General features: G+C 39.7%; 1 protein-coding gene across 5 annotated transcripts in view; it reads left to right on the top strand.

Annotated features, from left to right (window-relative positions):
- Window positions 1-21925, top strand: part of pard3ab (par-3 family cell polarity regulator alpha, b) — a 238652-nt gene that overhangs the window by 18273 nt on the left and 198454 nt on the right. For all 5 annotated transcript variants that reach the window (XM_063462892.1, XM_063462889.1, XM_063462891.1 and 2 more), the window contains exon 2: window positions 18398-18499. In XM_063462892.1, the coding sequence (XP_063318962.1) occupies window positions 18398-18499 (102 nt within the window). The remainder of the gene's footprint in view (window positions 1-18397; window positions 18500-21925) is intronic.

Below are 21925 nucleotides of genomic sequence, written 5' to 3'. Positions count from 1 at the left end.
GAAAGGTCTTGCTGTGCTTCTCCACAGCAGAACTCTTCTGGCAGCCCGTGCCTCCCTGTGGTGCAGTGAGCTTTTATTTTGGCAGGCTTCCTCTGCATCCCTCTGCTCTTCCACTTATGGATAATAGGACATATCTCAGACTGCTACAAATAAGCCTCCTTATTTTTGCCTTTTCCATTTGGTGAGCTGTAATCTGATACGGCTGAGGCCACTGGCAGTTATTCCTCTCCACTGTCAAACTGTCACATGACGCTGGCAGAGAGAGCGCTGCTTCTGATTCTGTGTGCGAGTCTGTGTTTTACAGAATAATCCCATGCCACCGCTGTCTGCCTATTGACCAACTGTTCCTACTACTTCTGCTCTCGCAAATCCTCTTGTACAACATCTCCCAATCCCCTGGATAACATTCAGTCTTTATAACTGGATCAGGAATTGTATGTGAGTAAGTTGTTTTTATTCAGACTGTTGTCACCAGCTGCTTTTATACCCAAACCACTGATTTTGATGTGACTCATCCCCCGAAAGACTCCTTGTCATCTCCTTTTCATTTGGGTTGGGAAGCAGAATGGCCAAGGTGTGTGCCGCTTTGGTCATAACATGTATGGACCTGCTGGAGCACAGTATGGCTACAGCAGAATTCGTCCACATCATGGAGACGGCATATAAAAACTTTAAATGAGAGCGTTCGTCTGTTAGATCACTGCACTTCAAAGAGGTGTAAGCGTGTGTGCGTGTTTTCTTAAGAGGTGTGAGTTAGATGTGTGTGTTGGAGCTTAACGTGAAACCCAGTCTGGACAACTAGAACTTGCAGGTTCAGAATTAATTTTCATTTGTGGCGATGGTGTTGGTATGCACATGCACATGCACATATGGACAGATGTGGTTGTGCATGCAAAGCACACCCATTGTTTATTAAATGATTTTGAAACTAATGCTATATATACTCTGTGGCAGTAAATAACACCATCTCCAGTTAGTGGATGGACTCGTGCTGCACCTTCTTTGACTGCAGCTGCAGATCTTCTTCCCCCATGCAACTTCAGTGAGCTCGGTGTAGTGGCACATGAGCTAATTCTCCAGCAGCTACAGGTTCTGGTTAGAATGGCCTTCCAGCTCTCTGCAGAGTGGAGCCTCTCTGACCACGAAACAAGAGGCTCTCTGGAGAAGCAGCTGAATGATACTGATACAATAGCAGCCTAGTCGTCAAAGAGATGGTAAGGACCAGAGCTGGTTAGTTGCTTGTAAAATGCTCCCAGATGGCATTATAGTCTGGTAAATAAAATGGAGATATTCATTGAGTTGTAAAATGTATTTGGAGTCATTCATATACATTCATACTAAATCTGTTTTTTCCACAAAACCTGTTGCTGGCACTCTTTTTTTTTTTTTTTTTTTTTTTTTTTTTAAGAGAAGAGATCAAATGATTTCACATGTATCTCTGGCAAACTGGATTGTTGATCTGCTTTGGTCCAGCACTGTTGAAGCTCTTAAGCTTGATCCCTTTAAAAGCACCTTGGAACTATTCCACAAAATAAAAGTTCAGTAAAATGAGAAAAGGGGGGCCTTGTTGTCAAGTAGAGCAAAAAGGTTGTCAACCTTCTTCTATGTAAGGCTTTGGCAAACAGGGTAACATGAGATTGACCAGTTTTATGCCAGGTTCACATCAGTTTTTATAACAGCCAGCATGCTGGAAATAATGTTGTTGGGTGTTGTTATAAATGTAATAAATTGCTAATAAATTGTGTGAAGCCTTTTTTTAGCTAGCAAGAGTTAACATTTCCACTGTTATAAAGCAGTAACACTAATGTAAAAGCAAAACCTTGAGAATTTAGGAAGACCCAATCTAAAATCATTCCTGCTTCCACAAAGGACCTAATGTAGTGGAAACACTGTAAAGAACAGGCATTCAAACAATAAAACAATGGCTTTTATACTGATATCAGTCTTGCATTTCTGCGTTTCTGCAGGATTCGTTTATCTGAATTTTCCTGGACTTTGTGCTTCTGTTTTATAAAATAGTCAGAGGATGTCAGAAAATGTTTTATTGCCTCCGTTGTAAATAAATAAATGCAAGCGAAATGGAACAGATATTTTCCAGCTGGTGATGCAAGGCATATGATCTGTATAAATCCTTGCTTTTGACTTCATATTGCCACAGATGCCAAGTAGAAGATCTGATAAACTCCCAAAACTTGTATTTCCACCCCACCTCTTACTTAACTGACCCTCCACTGCCCCATTATGACTCCACATGGAGAGAGGGTGTAGGGGCCACCCACTTTCCTAGGAAGAGTGGGCCTTCCACTGTTTATTTCATCGTTTGATTGGCTGAAGTGAGAAACGACAGCGATGATGTCATTTCAGTCTCCATGGTTTTGGTTTGTTTGTCATCCAAACCTGGGATGTGTCGGTGTTGGAGATGACCAAAGCTCTTCTTGGCTGAGCTTCTGTCAGTGTTGGAGTGGGGAAAGCCAAGATTGAGACTGAGCTAACAAGGATTTAGAGCTTTAAATGTTCGTGCCTTTGAAGAGCAGTTTCTGAAAACATTGACGCAATGATGCAGTTACTGTTTTCATGAAATCATAATGGGGCTGCTTTGAGACTTAACATAGTTTTGCACCATGACTATTGCCACTTACTAATCTATTTATTGTTATATTGCCCGCCTGATGTGAGTTTAGGGAAGTTTGTCTCCAAAGCATACATAATGCGTAATAGCAAAGCACTCTTTGCAGTTTAGATCTGCTGTGAGTTGTTACTATTGTGGGCCCAACCAGCGTATTCATTTCTCAGCAGTTAAGTTGCACTTTTTGGTGATTTGCCCAGTCATCGGGGTGCCAGTATTTTAAATTAATTAGCCTGTTTATTATGAAATGATAATAATCACAAGGTACATATCTACTGTCAAGTAATTAAAAAAAAATAAATGTTGTAAAAGTTCTTATTTCAAAGAAATACTTCCTGGTTGAAAAGGAAAGATGAGAACATTCAGTTCATTAGATGTGGTGCATGTTATGGCTGTCAGGAGGCGATGGGGTTTTAATCATGCATGAGGGCGTAAAACAGGTTGTTCTGGAAGATAGAAGGAAGTGGCTTTGGTTGAACTGGTTCTTTAAAGTTGCCACAATTTTGTCTGTGAGGCTTCTACTGCTGACAGACAGGATATCCTCCTGTCACATTCCTTCAGAAACCAGACAGGAGCAAACGCGAGATTGTCTGCTGATAGCAGTCAGTCATGGGGTCAGAAGTGATGCCTGTGGTGACAGGATTTTGTAATACGAGGCGGCGGTGACCACAGAAGGTTGTTTGTTTTTTTGCCCTTGCCAGAATTTACAGAAACAAATTTGTTGTCTTTATTTTTTAACTCCATCTTAGAAAAGTTTATTGAAACAATTACTGAAGGCGGTTGGACCCCAAAATAAAACGGTAAAACAGAAGTAAGCGAAACGTGGCACAGACCTCTCTGTTGCGATCACTGAGACGGCCTTTCAGCAGCTGATGCTTTGAGCCTGATGGCTTTGCTTTGTTCGGCCTCAGTAGATTGTTCATCTGATCTGAGTCAGCTGCCTGCAGAGTCTCCTGCACCTGTCCGCCACATTCACTTCTGCTTTACCGATCCTCAACATCTGACACTCGCTTGCTATTACTTTCACAGCTTCGTACCATATGTCGGTGGAAATGAAAGGCTCTGAGGTCATGTGCTTTGGTCTTTTTGTTGTTGTCTTCTAAACATTTAGTTCCTATTGCTTTCAGAGTTTGCAGAACAAAAGTTTGCTTGATGAAATAATGCTGTCGTCCTCTAGAGGTGGATCATATTTAGTAGACCAGATTAAATATCAAGAAAAGTAGCATAACTTCCTAAATTCTTTTAAAACCTTCTTCATGAAGAATTCTAACTGAAGTAATAAGTAGTAGTGATAACGAGGAGACTAATACAATATTTATGGCACCTTAGGAAAACCAGAGTTTTAAAGTGCTTCGACAGATGAGCAAAAGCAGAGCGCTAAATTTTAACACAAAGCTTGGCAGTGGAGCTACGAGTAAGGATAAAGAAATGTCAGGACAGATGGATAAAAACAACATCTACAAAGCACAAAATGACCTGGTAATTACTGGATACTAATAAAGCAATACAGGCAATGAAGCAATTCTAATCAAAGCGATGGATAGGCAAACTAAAAGCAGATTGCTCTAAGGCTGGGGGACGCTGATGGCAAAAGCACGGTCACCTTTAGATTTAAGCTTTGATTTTGTAACAGCCAGAAGGATCCACCTCAGGACGTAAGACTGTGAAATGGCTCACATGAGGTCAGTGGGGTTTTTTTGTTTTGTAACTTGGGGCCAGATCCAGACATGATTTAGAAGTGATCCGTAAAATCAGTTCAGGGAGCCAATGGAGAGAAGCCAAGGCTGGGTTGATGTGACATCATCTCCTGAAACGAGTGTGAAGCTGGTTTCAGAGGCATTTTGAACTCAATGGACTTGAGAGTGATGTTTCATTTATACGGGAGAGGGTAGAGAAAATAAAAGCACAAGTGAATTTTTCCAGGTTGGGCTTCACGACCACTGGTTTTGTTTTGATCTTATTGGGAAGAAACAGGAGTGGAAAGCTTTTCGGATGTGTGGGTCGAAGCGCAGGGTTCAATGAAATGCAGTACTTAAACAACAGAATTTAATTAGCAAGCAAAATTTTTGTCTTTCAAAAATGTAGTGTGTTTGCTACACTTCTGTCACAGCAAAATGAATGTCTGTTCTGGTCATTTATATGACACTGAACCATAACACAGAGATTTGTGCTTCATGAAACGATTATTCACGGCCTGACGTGGCTGTCACAACAAGGCGTATAAATGCAAATAGCATGCAGCTTGTGAAGCTCAGTTATCAACGTAATTTTTCACGCAGTTCAATCTGTACAGCTTCTTGTTACCCTGCTAGAGTATCCATAACCGGCGACACCAGTGGCAATTTGATACACACTGTCTCTGAAGCAAGGAAAGCAGGTTGCTGTGCAGCCGTGTGTCTCCTTTCATGTCCCTTTCATGGGATAGGTTGCATTTGCACACATGCAAGAGAACACCTGCACATGCAACACAATGTGAAATGTCAGATGCACAAATGCACACACCAGCATGTGTGATCCTAGACGAGGCTAAAGCTGCAGGCCGTTTGCAGTGGACGAACAGTGGAGGGTGTGTAGCGGAAGCTACAGATGAAATGTGGAAGCACCACTATGGTCTCAAGAAGAGACTCAAAGTGGAGTCATGCCGAGGCAGTCAGGTATGTTCCAGCGTTTTCTTTACATGGATGATCTTTTATTCTGTTGTATTGCAGCGCTACAGAAAAAGAGAGAGAGGGGTTTGACTCAGTGTATCCAAGTATTTAGTACTGTCTAGTGAATGCTGCAGTTTAATCATTTTGCACTGCTTACTAGGAATGACCCTTGTTGGATGGGATTGGGATTATGTTTGGGATACTGGGATGTGCTCCAGTTGTATTCAATTTCTGATCTTTTGCCAGCTATCAGCATCCAAGCTCTACAATCTATGCTACATTGGTAAATCTTAGTGTTTTGAGGGACAGACGAAGCTAAGATGACAAAGTTGCCAACTGTTCCATTTTACTGCAGGGAGTGTCATGAGCAGAGCTGGTTTAGATGAAAACAGTAATCAGGTTTTTAATTTTAGGGTACCAAATCTTTGACGTGTCTTGCTCTTTGGAAAGGTCCTTGAACAGTCTGTCAAGACTGACACTGCACTTCTACAGTTGTTAGATGTAATAGGCTATCCAAAATCCAACAGGAACCCTAAATATTACTGTTTTTAATCATTTATGGCAGTAGGTATCACCCCTACGCTGGGTATTACTTCCTGAGGACCTTTCAGGGGACACATCCCTTTCTTCCTGTCACTGTAATTTCACCTTTGTAGCTGGACGATAAAGACTGAAAACGACTCCTCCAAGGAATCAATTGAAATCCTAAAACGCACCGAATAACGTTATTGAACTGGTCTCGTGTCACTGTGCGTTCTGTGCCGAGGCCTGCCGAAGCAGGTCAGTTGTGGATGACAGCGCTGAGAAAGAATCAAGTGTCGCAACTGAACTTTTCATCACCGGTTTCTCAAACACCTGAGCTCTTTGTCCCCGACTCACCTTCTGATTATATCTCCTCCTTCCTGTCACACTAGTTGCTGCTCTTGTGGTTTTCTTTTCATTCTCTTCTGCGCATCTCGTGCTTTTCTCTGAAAAGGATAATAAAAATAAAGCATTGCCTCGCTCTAGCAGTGATGTTGAAAGGAAGAAAGATACTTGATAAAGGGCATATTAGTCTATCTTTCTTCTTTTCTTCTCTTCCCATCCCTTGTCGTGCTATGACAAGTTTGCAAGTCAGGTGGGGAAAATGATAAAACCCAAATTAACATGTCCGGCATCAACACTGAAATCGATTGACGGCTAAGTGAATCTGCCAGCGAGTCCTAGCAAATTATCTCTTGAACAGCTTTGTATGCCTTTTCAAAATCTTCCATTGTGTCAATTTGTGGTCTCCTTTAGGGTATTTAACATCTCAGACTCACATAGACAGTTGCCAGTTTTCAGCTTTGCTTTTTTGAAAAAGTGTTTTAAGAGTCTAGATTGTGTTTTGTTTTGAAATCCACTCGGGCCGGATTTCAGTTCTTCTCGTTGTTGTAGGATTAAGAGATGCCGGGCAAAGGGCTGACGTGCTTTCAGGCTAACAGTTGGTGTAACCTTAGACATCACGCCGACGTGTGTCTTCACTTTACCTCTCGACCCTTGAAAGAAACCAAACTTGTGTAGCTTTCTCTGGTTGACCACAATAGGCTTTACATTGGAAAAAAGGAAACTCTTTAAAGTAGTTTTAGAATTCAAGTAAGAACTTAAGGCCTAGATTTCCCCCATAACTGTTGGAGATGATTGCCATCAGTATTTTGTTCTGATTTTTCTTTTGTGATTTGCTTAGTGGAAGAAGTATTTATCCAGAAGACAGTTGACCTACTGCTTCAATTGATGTTGGATTTTTAGAAAACGTAATTCAAATGTAGCATTACATGTGGTAAACAGTATTACAGTTGTGATACTGTAAACCATGTACGTGCTGTTCCAAAAGGAGTTAAATGACTGTAACACTAACCCTCCGGTTTTAAATGCAGCCAAACAGAACTGTTCCAAAGAGTTAGTGTTGTTGAGTAGTGAAATATTTGACCCTCTCTGAAAGAGTAAGTGCAATGTTAATATAAGCAGCTATTTGTAGTGAGAAAATGAACCTATATTAAGGCCATTTTTGTAAAACGCTGGCAAATTTGTTGACACGACCAGGAAAAAAAGAACCTGATGAAATTGAGATTTATTGGCTTGTTTTCCTGAAACCTTCTGTGCTGCTGACTTGTGTGTATTCAAACTTTAAAATAGACTTTAGTTTAGGAAAATGACTTTATTTGAGGGCTGTTGGGATTTAAGTAAACATAGCCGAAATATTTCAGCCTGGGAAATTTCTTTTCTTTTTTTTAAAGAACTCAACCATGGCCATCAGTGTAAATACCAATGACAGATTACTGCTTTTTCCCCATTGAGGCATTTCTTGAATTTCAGGGATCTCATCTGAATTACCTTGACGCTGCTGATGAGAAATTCTTTTATGTGTCTCGTGGCGATGATGCAACTTTATAGCAACAATTGAAGGTGCACACAAAGTAAACAGCGGTGAATTTTAAAAAATTTAAAAAAGGAAAAAAAAAAGTTTCTCACCACCCAAAGACATAGTTTGGGGTTTATGGAGGCAGCACAGGCTCACTGCCATTACTGTGCGTACGTGAGTATTTACCCTCCACCCCCACCTTACCCCCAAGGCCTACGCTAAGCCAGGAAAAACTGAAAGCGTGTCAAGTTTATTAGCAGCCACAAGTTGCTTATTGGATTTCAGTGCAGCTGTGCCAGCTTCACTTGCATCAAGTGTCATGCAGCTTCACTCTAAGGCAGACCTGACTAATTAATCAGATCAATAAATTCTATTGGAAGACAAATCCTCGCCTCAACATTGTACAAGAAAGTGAAACTGCAACCGTAGATGGTTGTTCTACATCCATATCATTAAGGAGCGTGTGCGGTTTTCCTGACTTTCTGGAAGCATCATGGAAAAGGCCCAACTAGATGCACTTCTGCCACTTAGTTTGGTTCCTGACAGCAGCTCAAAGTGACTGTTTTAAAAGTTAGACAATATAACCGAACTAAACAGCTGTTGTCGTTTTAAAATTGTTGGTACTTTGAGATGATCAATTTCTTTTGCGTGTTATCTCCCTTCACTCGAGTTTAACATGTAAACCTTTGCTCCCAGCATTCCCTGTGGTTCCATTGATTTTTTTGGCCTTAGCTTGTTAACGTACAACCAGTGTGAAGGTCATTATAGCGATGAGCTCGAAGACAATGCATTCAATTGATCATGATGAAGGCCCAAAGTCTGCTTTGCCTACTAAGCCTACAATGCTGTAACTGACTGAACTCTCGATGTATGTGTATATTTTTGTGTGACACACAAAATGTCTTACTTTACAGCTTTCCCCCCCCCATTTTGCACCTTATATACTACAAGTAACTTGTGATTTGTCAAATACATGACAAAAACCATGTTTTCATTTAATGGATTTGACTGCACACTTTTCCACTGCTTGATTTCTGTTATTTTTGAAACAGATTAAAATAAACAAATAATTTTTACTCCAAAAATTTGAGTGGGATTTGCAGCCACTTGCAGTGAACTTCACATTTGCATTCACGTTAGTGAGTTTCATAATTGCCATGATGGTAAACTTTCCAAATCGGATTGCATTTTATTTGCATTAACTGTATTGCATTTTTTTAAAGTTACATTTTTACAGCTTACAGTTCATACAGGTGCGTGCGTGTGTGTGCGGGGTGGGGGGAGGGGGGGATCTCTGATTTTGTGGCACAATTTCCATTTACTCTTCTTTCCTCTCAGGCTGCTTTGGATTTTGCTGCATGTGAGGAATTAAAAGATGCAGTCTGCTTAATGATTGTTCATGATTCATTAAATTAATCAGGCTACAGGCGTAAATCTCCTGTGTCTTTCTCTTTGGATTGCATGTGAAATCCTCTTTTGCATTTTTGCACAGGTATCTTTTTTCCCCCTCTGTTAATCAGCTAAGTAATTTATAAGATGGAGAGCTCTCTTCTTGCACGACTCGCAGCAGTGGTTCACACATGCTGTAATAAAGATACCTTTGTTTGGTTTCTTTTAAAGCTTAATGCGCTGGATAAAGTCTGCTGATTAATCCTGCCTGCCTAGTTTTAATGTTTGCTCCCAGACGGTGTAATTTTTGACTATTTTTGGAGAGTAATACGTTATGCTGTCAAGTGGTTGCCTGTTTTGATCAGATATGAGTGTTTCTTTGAATGGCAACATTGTTCTGTGTATGGCTTAGCAACATTGGAGCGCCTGAGTTTTCTGCCTTTTCTCAGTTTATTATCCCTATGTTTCAGTTCCTGAGACAAAGACTTTAACATTAGTGGATTTGAATGGAAGGACAAAGGGTGATGGTGTTGGTGCCACAGGAGTGACTTTGACACAGGGTATAATGGATAAGAAACATAATTCAAGACATTGCTGTAGTTGACCTCTGGTGATCGCTCTATGCTCATGTGTGTCTAATTATAGGAAGTGATGTTCAGGTTTTATTTAAATAAATTTACTGGTAAACTGAGGCATTCGTCATCAAGGTCATAATGAAGTGATTCTGATTCAGGAAGTGAGCGAGTGCACAGAGAAGAACCTAACCTTTTCATTACCTGCACCTCTTTCCATCCAGAATGAATATTTATATGTGAAGACCACAGTTAGTCTGTTACTACATGGTGAGCACTGAGTCTTGGAAACATTAACTCAACTTGACACATAAAGCAGAAGGAATGTTTGGTTCTTGAAGAGGACAGCACCAGTCAGAGTGATGTCATCAAAGCTTTCTGAAAACCTTGAGGACATTTATTTACATATATCATGTAACTCCCTAGAACATGTATCTTGCAAAAAATTTGGGGAAGAAGCGCTGAATTATCAAATGAACAAGCCCAGTTTGTGGAAAACATCTTATTACAACACGTAATGGGTTTTATTGGATGGTAAGAACAAAAGAAAGGAGAAAAATGGCTCTTATTATTTTGACATGGGTAGTGGGCTGGTCTTTGGGACCCCCAAACAATGAGAAAGAAAAGCCAATGGCAACACAACTCAGGGGTTAAAAGATTAATATCAAAGCACGAGTGAGGCTTTGAAATGATAAGCATGGTCCAAGTGCACTGGTAAAGTTAATAATGTCAGTGTTGGTGTTCACTTCAGTGGAGCCCAGCAGGGCACTCGTTCAAATCGAACCCGAAGTGAACTCGACATCAAACTGACAGCTAATAAAATGTATTATTAGATTACACACAGTTCTTACACACACTCGCACACGCGTATGGGTCTGCGTTTGTGCACACGTCTGTCTGCGGTTTTACACACATCGCGTAGCACTTTTGTGGCTTTTTCCAATTCCTGTTTCTCTTCTCACTGATGTCATTGTACTTGAATGAAAGGGTCTTTTGTACCTTACGCCAACCTTACTTTGACCCTACAATCCAGGAAACGTACAGTGTGCTGCCCTACCGTGGCTGTGTACACATCCGAACAACAGATGTGATTGAAAGGGGAATTTGTCAGTCGTCATGAACAGAGCACTCACATTGTTTGTCTGCAAGATTGAGATAGGTGATAATATCTTAAAAGGTGACCTTTTCTCCTTTTTTAAAAAAAGTGAGAAAGTCATCACTCACATTGGTCTAAGCATGTTTTTTTTTTGTTTGTTTGTTTGTTTGTTTTTTTTTATTTAAGGTTTTAAAATCACAGCTCTTATAAAGATGTTCTGTACAGTCTTGAGGAAACTTTTATTTATCCAGGGAGGGTTTGCCTGGAAAAATAAGCGTCTGCTTCCAGCAGTCACCCGCTTTATATTTTTACTGTCAGCCTGAGCTGCTTATTACTACAATAGTCTTTCCTTGAGCAGTACAAAGAAAACATATTAGTACGTAGCTCCTTTTCACATATCACAGTAAGGTTACCTCATCACGTCTTGTACCAACATGAGTGCAAATATATATTTATTCAAACTTTGAAAGGAGGCGGAGCTTTGTCCTGCTTATCGTCACATATCCATCCCCTGATTGTACACTCCAGTTTATTTCCATGCGATTCTTCACATTCTGCTCAATTCAGTTTAATTCAGTTTTGAGTTCACAGCAAGTGTCATCATACAAAGGTTTATATTCCAAGGAAAAACACAAACAAAACAAAACATAACCCTATTAGAACGGGAGCACCAACGATCTGATCTTGATCTTTGAGCAACCATTTGGCGACATTGGGGAGGAAGAACTCCCTTTTAATAGGAAGAAACCTCTGGTAGATCCAGGCCCAAGGAGGAGCAGTTTCCTGCAACTGGCTTGAGAATGTTAAACAACAAACCAGCGCAAGAAGTAGTTTGACTGACCTGAGTGTAGCATTTAGTGTTCATGAACATCCGATGGTGGTTGTTATGGCCTATGTGGGCTGTGTTTCATGATACTTAACCTATATTGGCTATTATTCTATTATTTTATATGTTACCCTGCTGCCTTTTGAATAATGGAGAAAAATAATGGAAACGTTGCTTGTATAGAAATATTATGCAATTTGTGTTACTGGGAGCAAGTTCAGGCAATATACTCATTATACAGTCAGTGTACTCTCCTGCTTATTCTTTCTCAATACTGTTTTTCTCAAGTTTTTCCTCAGCTTGTTTTATAAAGTTTTTGCATTATTAAGTTTTATTTTAAAAACATTTTCTGATATGTTTCTGGAATAGGTTACAGAGTCCGCGTTGAGACATGTTTTCACACTAGTAATCAAAACCACTTCTAGTTGTTGGACCAGTGTTAACTGTTTGTCACAGATTGTGGTCCACAAAAGGTTTGAATCCTGTAATTTCTGGTTTGGAACAATCTGGAAAAATCCAAAAGTATGGATCAAAAATCTAGCTTTCAATTGCAGACGCTAATTCAATTACAGGGAAAGAGATCTCTTACTTATGCAAGCTACACGCATGAATCAGAGTCCTTTTGTTATTAAAAGGAAAATACCGTATACAGAAAGTTAAACTGGGTGAACCGATAAAGTAAGTGAGGTTTATTGGCTGTTGTGAAATGCCAAGGTCAGGGAAACTACAGTGAGTTGAGCGTGCACACATTCATGCACCACTTAAGTGACAAAAACCCCACTGTGTGTTCTTAATCCACTGTTCATTAGTGGAGCCTGCTGTGAGGATAAAGCATGTGTTTGCCCTCACCATAAGATGAGTGTCACGTTGTCTTGATTTTTGGGAGCTTCCACCATCTCATTTCCTTTAAGTGACTTCCTCCCCAGGTCTCCATCTGGCCTGTGTTTAGAATCTACATGCTCTTAAATATTCTTTCAGATCTTCTGTGCTTCACTGCTCTTTCCTCTGCCCCATCTTCCTAAATTAAAAGGGAGGAGGAGAGAAGACTGCAGCAAAATGCATTTTTTAGTGACGGGGAAGCTCTCTGGAGAGTACAAAACGGTGTCACACTCAACTTGCAAATTAAAGTTGACACAACAAATGCTTTTGGATCTGCACTGATCCAGCACCGTAGGCTTAGTGAGTTGGATAGATGTGTAGAAGATTCCCAGTAAAGGGGAAGACTGCGGGCGACTTCTGAAATAATAAACACATTTTAATTCGTGTCAAGCATAAGGCAGCAATCTGTTACTTTTATTAAAACAAAGATTTAAAAAATAAATACGTTAAAAAATGACTGAAATGTTTGACAAAAGACAGAATAAAGAGCAAGGAGGGCTGAAAAGGGAGTTTAAAAAAACAAAAAAGAGACCTCATTTACAGTAAGACGAAGAGCAGACTGGTGGTAAATACAGGAGTAGGTGGGAACATGACCTACAGTTTGTCATGTCTCTTTTGTGGCACAGTAATGCATAACCACTGCAAGAGATCATAACAAAACCCAAACCTTTGGCAAGAACACAGAGTGTCTACAAGCTCTGACACACTGTGTAGCAGAAGGCTGGATCTGGCAGAACAATGCTGCGTTTCTTTAAGGCACACAGGAGTGTCTTTGGCTCAAAATTCATCCCCAAAAAACCTCTTTATGATCTGTGCCACAAAGGGATGATTGATAGAGAGTGAACATTCGAGAACTGGTTTCATTCAGCCCCGAGGTGAACACAGTTCAGTTTCACAAGTTTAAAAATGTTGTAGGTACATGTAATCTGTGCCATTGAAGACAAGTTGGTATCTGCGCATGTCTTTGGATTGACTTTATATGGATTCCCAACATCATCCTTTTTAAAGCCTTTAAAGTGACACAGAGTGAGTTTTTTCTAACTATAGTAAACAGTGCCAATGTCACAAATGCCTGAATACCAGGTAATCTGTGCTAAAACCTCTAACCTAACAGCATAGATTGTTTTCTGTGTGAGAACTGTGAACACACAATGTAACCGAACCAGCTTTTTAACTGGAGATGCACAATGTTATCGTACTTCTTGGTGTTCCCTTTCTTTATTTCAGGTTAGTTTTCTCTTGGAGTTTGAACACATTTTTCACAAGTGTTTTTTTTAAATTATTTAATTAATGTTTTAATCAGAATCGTATCTTTAACTGTTTTTGTTTTTCTCAAAAATACTTTTTTTTTTTTAAAAAAAAAAATCATACGGAATATCCCTTTAAATCCAGTTGACCATCAGAGCCGTAAAGTCGAATAACTTTTAAATATTGGGTGTCGTCATGCATTTATTTGGCTTATTTAAAAAAAGGGGGAAAAACCCTCTTTAGCCAAAATTTAAACAATAAAAACTCTATGGCTTTAATTTTGTCCAGATAGTTTTATTAATTTCTTCAAAATTAAAACCTTTACCATCAAATAAAAAAGCTCTAAAAACTCTTTTCTGGTTAAATCTGGACTGATTTTATTAAAATCTGGACTGAGTGTCATTGGCTCATTTTGGCCTTTAACTCTTCTGGCCATGTGATAAATAAAATGTTAAATAGTTTAACCTGGCAACAAAATTTTTCTTTAAAGCATTTTTGGTATTGCAAGACAATTTACTAGTTCCTACAGAAATAAAATAATTAGCATGAAGACTATGATGCACTTGTTTATTGGATAATTGCTCATACCATCAAGGTTAGCGCTCTGGATTTTCATTCCAAGGTGTCTGTGTCATCCCAGTTGGTCTCCTGTAAATCTGACTCCCTTGAGTCTGATGAAGTGGAGGAGAATGAGGCGAGCATGTTTTGAAACACCTGGACAAAATCTTCTAAATCTTGAAGCAACCTCATAGTAGAGTTCTCCGAGTCATCTGTGTCTGGGCTCGCCGCAGCTTCAGGTGGTACAACAGAAGGTAATGAGGAGGAACTGCTGGGCAACAGCTCTTCAGTGCTTTCCATATAGTCTTGAATCAGAGCGATTGGAGACTCTCTGCTGTCATATTCAAAGCTTTGTCCACCTTCACTCACCAAATAGTGCTGAAAATAAAGAAATCATTTCTACCACCAACATCATTTATCATTTATTGTGGCATAAAATACAAAGCCTATTCAATGTCTCAGCTATAACACTATTTAATCGACCCACCTAAAATAACCTTACCTCCATGTCTATAACTGCATTGTTTAAGTAGATGTTTTCAAAGTTCACCAGATTGTCATGCAGGCAAACAAGATCCCGGTAATTCACCTCGCTGCCGTCGTCGTCAGATTCACCGTAACTCCAGAGCTTTTTGGCCTCGTTGTCACTCTCGTCCGATTCGAAGTATACGGTGAGGTCTTCCAGAGACATTGTGGTGCAAAGTCTCGTACAGCACACTGCTGTGATCAGAATGAGTGTTGCCACGATAAATCCACGTATTGTTTTGTACGCTGGACAACAGTTTGGTGCTTTGATTTGAAAAGTACTGTAGAGTTCTGGACTGCTGCTGTTACTTCAGCTCAGGGTTACAGTTTCCTCATTTAAAAAAAAAAGAAAAAAAAAAAAGAAGAAGCTTGTCCTGATAGTTTTATTAATGTCTTCAAAATTAAAATAACTACCATCAAGTAAAAACACAGCCCTTATTTGCATGTATTATTCACCTTATTGCTATTCTTGTTTAACACGCTGTGCCACTACGTCACGAGAAGTTGCGCACTGAAAGTATTAAAACATTGTTTTTTCTTTTTCTTGTCCTTACCTGCAAATGTCACTTTCTCCTCACACATTTCTTGTTCTGGACAAATTCCAAGGCTGCAACATGTGATGTAATTTATGTCATATAAATGTATTATTGGGACTGTATGAAAATAGTATTGTGTAAGACCTTGAAAGATTTGTTATTGAAAAGAGATTTTTAAAGCCTATATTTCACATCATTTTGATGGCTTCCTGTTAAACAGGCTGCTGTATGCTGTAAGATACATACATATATATATATATATATATTTTAAATTAAATGTTTCAGCATTTTTCCAGGCTTTTTTTCCTCTGTAGTTAAAATTGTAACATTGTAGAGTATCTTGCGAAATACATAGTATCGAGTTAGTCTGCCTCCACAACTTTGCATACAGTGTCTTTGTCACATGTCAGTACACTGAGTACTGTATAATACCATTTGAATACTTCTCAACTGTGGACACTGGCCCTTCCAGACATTCCTTTTCACTGTGTTAGGGAGACCTTGGTGCTCACGACTCTGCATTGTCTTGCTAAAACGTAGTGATGGGCTTCCCCTGCTGCCAACGTGTTTGCCTTGGCCTCCTTTCAAGTCTGCTGTTGGACTGTTGAGGGCTCCAATAGTTTAGATCGGTCCTCCTTTCTTTAGCAGAGAGCTTCAGCAGAATAATGTCGTGAGAATCTCAATGAGGCCCACAGGGATCAAACTAGAGTTTGAAAGAAGATGCCACATTAACTTGTTTGTAATGTTTTGTTTTTTTCTCTCCGAAAGTCGAGTGAGAAGGTTTGAGGGATGATGTGCACAGAAAGTTGTAATACCCACATCAGAGAGCTGTTATGTTGAAACATTGTTTACTATGTGACTTAGTCCCTTGTCTTAAGTCTGGCACTGTGACATTTTGCTGTGAGCTATTTTTGCGCGATGAACTTGGCACCACAGAACGACACACAAACGCACACATCAGTTTTAAAGTCTCTTTGTGCCCAACCCTGGTCTGTCCCCACAGTGACATACTATAGGGGACTTTAAATAGACTGTGCTGCTATGTGCACTTATTATGTGTGACTATCTTCTTAAAGCCTCAACTAAAGAGCAGGCTGGATTAGTATTACTTTTTAAATCTGTATCCTTATTATCTTAAAGTGCATTATATACATTGTATATAAATTATCGAATAAGCTGATGGGTTGTCGGGGTCATTCTCTAATTGGCGTAACAGTTTTTGTAAAGTAGGTAAAATCCTGGCTTTTTAAGTCATTCTTGAACGCTCAGTCATTGTTAATCATAAACAATAAATCAAAGTGTTTAGATTTTATGGTTTTTGGGGAGACGCCCCAGTTGATTCAAAACAAAACAGTAAAATGTGTTTTGGCTGAACTGGCTTAAAGGCAGTGGTTTGTGGCTTTCTTTCCCACAACAAACAAAAAAGTTGGACGTGCTGGCTCTGTTTCAGATGAATACTCTGGACTGAATGCTTTCAGTTATAACAGGCAGCGATAAATTAAAAAAAAAAAAAAGTTCTTGAGCACACACAGAAACCTACAGTAATTTGTTTGCATTGGCTTGTTTGCAGATGTAGTTCTGGTGAGTGCTGGCTACTGCTTTTCTGTGTCAGATAAGTTTTACAGCTTAGCTTTGATTTCAACTTCCATCTTTTATTTATAGTCGCGTACAGTGGAGTGTTCCTAATAAACTTTAAGAATCGCTTCAAGTTTTATTTTGTTACAAACACAAGTTGTGTTTGAGGTCTCCATTTCTTTTTAAACAAGTGTTTCTGAGACAGTGATGCTTCAGGATGGTTCACTGTTAATGATTACTGTTCAATCACTACTAAAGTCTGGTCTGGCCAAACTTTTTTCATTTTTTCCTTTATAAAATCGCTGACATTAAAGGTTTGTGTGTTTGTGTCTGAGATCCATCATTTAGAATCCACAGGGTCTTTGTGTCTGGGGTTGCACAAAGTGACACTGGCTGTAATAAACTATGATATCTGTCACAGCAGCGAGTGGGTGAGTTAAAGAGAAGCTAAAAAAGAGCAACACATGAAAAATACTAATGCAGCTGTTTGAATTGTCGTGTTTTCACTGAGTGCATTTAGACTCAGACTATCAAAACTATCATTGCTGTATAGTTGCATTTTTTCCCCCCAAGAAATCTCAGTTTCCTTCTCCAAGGCAGGCCTGTCATGTAGTATTACTTTGCCAGTTAAACACATCAGACGTGCGTCTGGTGCCCTTTTGCAGTGAGTTGCGTGTGTTGCAGTGGAGTGGAACTGTATAAGTGGGTAATGAGGCTGTAACCCTCAAGGCTGCTCTGTGTGTGTGGGACGAAGCCAAACAGTCACTTCAAAAGTTAATACTTTGTCAAATGATGCCAGGACACTGTGCACTTCCATGCATGTGCGCTCGACTCGTTCTCCCTTTTAGCTTGGAGCAAGTTACATGTGCACATGTTTTTGCATGTCAATACCCTGGGAGGGGGCTTTACAATCATCTGGGAGTTGGATTTCCTTTTTACCACTGCGTGATGGCGGTAATACTCTACCTTTTATCCCTGCCTTATTTTGTTATTGTAAAGCTACATTTTTCTATAATTGTACAGTGTCTTTTTCTTTCCCCTCTCTTTTCTTAACCCTTGCCTTTATTCCCACTTATTTCAATCAAGCGTGACCTTTGCGTGTGCTTTTCATGTCAGACTCTTTGACACGTAATTGAACTTGATTATATAGTAATGGTGGGTGGCATTCCTCGCAGGTCCCGATGACTATGATAGTCTTGCTTTAAAGAGCCAACAATGATGAGATGAGTGGCATGTTAAAATGTTTGGAGTGTCCGCTGGTGGACTTGTGTAAGCTCCAAAGAGCTTTTGAGGGATTTTCAGTCATGTCTACTTTTCTACTAAAACCCTTTATCAGTTCTCACAATGTTTATGCTTTACGGTTGTATGCACTCATTTCTTTGCATTTAAAATATAAAATGAATAAAATAGGTCTTGAAGGTCATTTGCGATATATGCATCTTCTTACAATTGCTGCCCCAAATTTTCATGTGTCAGGTAATCTTAAAACGGCTGTTGATTTTGAATTTAAATGTCTCTTTTTGCCTCCTTGTTCTGCAGGATGCCAGCTACTGGCTGCAGGTTCACCGGTTGGAGCACGGTGATGGGGGAATCCTCGACCTGGATGATGTGCTTTGCGATGTGGCTGATGACAAAGACAGGGTGAGTAATTTCTGGGAACTGTTCATGAAGTCTTTAAAAATGTTGTTTTTTTGTTCTGTTTTCCAAGGCACAGGAAGTGCTCACTGACCAGACAGATAAGAGAATTTGTTGTGCACCAAAGTGCCTCTTATCGGTTTCTGGATTTTCATTAATGCCGTCGTTAACCATCTCTTTAATCAGTTAAACACTCCCCATATATTTACATGGCCACGCCTATCTCTTGGTAAATCTAAGTTAAACAGATCGAGCAGTGTGCTTTACTTTAGAGCTCCTGAACCACGACTTTCTGAGGTCAGGAATGTAAATATTCAGTTGTTTTATTCCCAAAGTCTACAGCTATCAAACTAGGCACTCATCATTTGTGCGTGCACATAAACTCCAACCTCCCTGACTGTGTTGCCATTCTGATTCAGGTCATGGTGGTTGGTGGGAGTGTTATGGTTAAAAATCCCAAAAAAGAACAATGAAAGACAAAAAGGTTGGTCCAAAAAAAAAGATATTTGTATAGATAACTGAAACATTTTTTTTACTGCTGTTATTCATGAGCAGCGTCTCAGCCACTGGTGGTGTGCGACAATTTTGGGAGAGTGTGTCATGATTTATGAGTTCAATCGTCGACTTGCAAATTCTGAACACATTTTAATGGCCACTAAATCACTGTGATTTTGACTTTCTACAATAATTAGTTAATGCAACAAAACCCCTTTCCGCTTCTTATATAGGGTTTTTTTTTCGTTTGTTTGTTTCTTTTGGGGTTTTTTGGAGACCTGGAATGTAAATCTTCCCGTCTGTGAAGCACTTTGGGTCGACTTCTGTCGTTTAAATGTGCTTTAGGCTATAAAGAAATAGATGCGACACTCAACTCAACATTTTTATAGTGAAAATTTTAAGTATATTTTCATTTTTAAAAAAATGATAATAATTGCACATTTCAGTGACCTACATACTAAACTTAAAGGATAGAAAGTATCAATCCTTTTGAGCCAGTATTGATCCAGTACCAATACCAGGATTGGTATCGACGCTATCGATATTTGGATCTCCTACTTCTATTAGCTGCACTTATTTGTTTTCAGCCAATCAATGCCAGGTGTTATTTCTAAGCAGTTCATTTAGCCAGTAATCTGAAAATATATCGAGAGTCTCTGTGAGGTATTCCACTGGAAACAGACTTCTGCACACATAGATAAAAACTACTGATTGTATTTTCAAAGATGAAGAGCTGATTTTTCCATAGGTGCTAACAGTTTTAGAACTCGTAACATTTGGCAGAACTTTAGGGGCCCAAATACGAAAACTCCAGCTAAAGTTAAAGTAAGAATTGAGATTTCAGGTGCACAGGATCTACTTGACTTCTCCCATCTGCTCTACAGTCAGTGGCTCAAAGGAATCTTTGTGCTTTCTGTGGCGCACACTCTCTCATGCAACCCTTTCAATCTTTGTTTATAAGCCCCCATGCCTCAGTGTTTATCTGCACGTTTGTGAGTTCATGTGTTTACGTGTGCACCCTTACAACGAGCTGTCATCATGCTCATCTTTTCACATCCCTCTCTCATTGGTCCCTGCAGGCGTTTCCCGCAGAAGAGTGTGTGTACATTTCATACATGACAACCTGTCAGCCTCGCTGACACACATCTGCATCACAGTCACATCCTTTGCGGGTGGATGTTTTGCTTTTCTACAAAGTTTGAACGTACACAGGCATCAGCCATAAGGGCAGAAGCACCTGTTTAATGTAGCGTAGCAGAACATTAAACAGGTAGCAGAACGTGACATTGTAACGAGATGTTATCCTTTTGTAAATTAGCCCAGTGAGCGCTTGAAGAGATGCTGTTCCTTTTGTGTAATTATTTATGATGATGACAAATAAAAGTGATAATGTTACACAGCTAATACAGAAGCTACAACTAAAATGGGGATTTTTTAATATAAATTGTTTATGTTTATAATGTGGCTTTATCAAGTGGCGCTCATACCAAAAGGAATATCCCTTATATGGATGTGAAACGGCACCACAACCAGCTTTCTAAACATTCTTGCTCTCAAGTACCAGCGATGTCAGTGAACCTTAATATTTTTACTTTTAAATTTAAATTTGTCATTAGTAGTTTTAAATGTTTTCCCTTTGTTTTTAGTTTTTGAAAACTGTGGATTTGTGTTGATTTAACACTCTAACAGGAAGAGTCTGATCCACATTCATGTACACTTGGCGCGAGAAAACAGGGGAAACGTAGGGACATGAAACATGTATGAGTGTGAGTGACTCCGCGTGTCCCACTGAACATGACTGGTGGTCTCCTGGCAGCTGTGACTCATCTCTGCCATTGCACAGGAGCTTTTTAAAGACTGGAAGGAATGTCTGGCCCATCACACAAGGACACTTTTATTAGCTTACACTGGAATGAAACGGGCTGCGTGTAGTGCTCATCTGGGGAATACAAGTATATACAACACAGTTTAATACTTTCCCTGAGTGTTTGTGTCTGTATCTGTGGAAGCACCTTTAAGTATAAAGTGTGTATATAATACAGATACAGTCAGTATCATCGTTGCCAAAAAAAGTGGCAGTTTGAACTCACACAGAGGGAATATTTTTTCAGATGCCATCTTTTCCTTCTTTCATCAGACTTCCTTCCTTTTCCCCCTTCATACCATATTTTCTATGAACTGTAACAACATCAATAACTAAGAATCTACTTTGGCTGCTGACGCTCTCTTTATAGTTCATACTTCAGTTAGTAGTCATTGCTTGTGTTCATAGAAGATACCTGTATGATTGGCTGGATGGTTTAGATTGTATTACTTGGGACATTCACTAGAATAGAACAGAATAACCCTTAATTGTCATTGTACATGTGCAGTGAAATTGTGGGTGCTCCACACCAACAGTGCCGGAATAAAATATAAACAGTAGACACAAGGAATAAGTAGCAAGCAGGGGAAATGTATACAATCAAGAGGGATACATAGAAAAATAAGTGAAGGGCACACATTAGGGAACAAGTTGCAAAGTGCTTGGAAGTAGTGCAAAGAAAAGCCTGACTAGAGTCCATGTGTGAGTGACCCGAGCGAGGTGGGTTACTCGGATCATGGCTCAGAGTGGTGCAGTGAGTGGGCTGGGGTGGGGTTAGGGTTAGGCCCAGGGCAAGAAGCTGTTAGTGAGTCTGGAGGTGCGGGACATGATTGACCTGAGGCGCCTACCAGAGGGCAGCGGGTCAAACAGGTGGTGGACGGAGTGCTGTGATGGCCCAGGTTTTACTGAGACAGGAGGATCTGCCGATGACCTCCAGGGGTGGCAGAGGGCAGCCAGTGATATTTTTTTTTAATTTTTTTTGGAGGGGGCAGTATTAATTATACTGTCTGCAGCCTCCTTGTTCTCAGTACAGCATTACTGTACTATATGTGCTTAATGTAAAAATTAAATTA

The sequence above is a fragment of the Pelmatolapia mariae genome, linkage group LG18, assembly GCF_036321145.2.
Source record: "Pelmatolapia mariae isolate MD_Pm_ZW linkage group LG18, Pm_UMD_F_2, whole genome shotgun sequence".
NCBI classification, from domain to species: domain Eukaryota; kingdom Metazoa; phylum Chordata; class Actinopteri; order Cichliformes; family Cichlidae; genus Pelmatolapia; species Pelmatolapia mariae.
The sequence above is the reverse complement of the archived record's forward strand: the minus strand, read 5'-3'. Positions and strand labels throughout refer to the sequence as shown.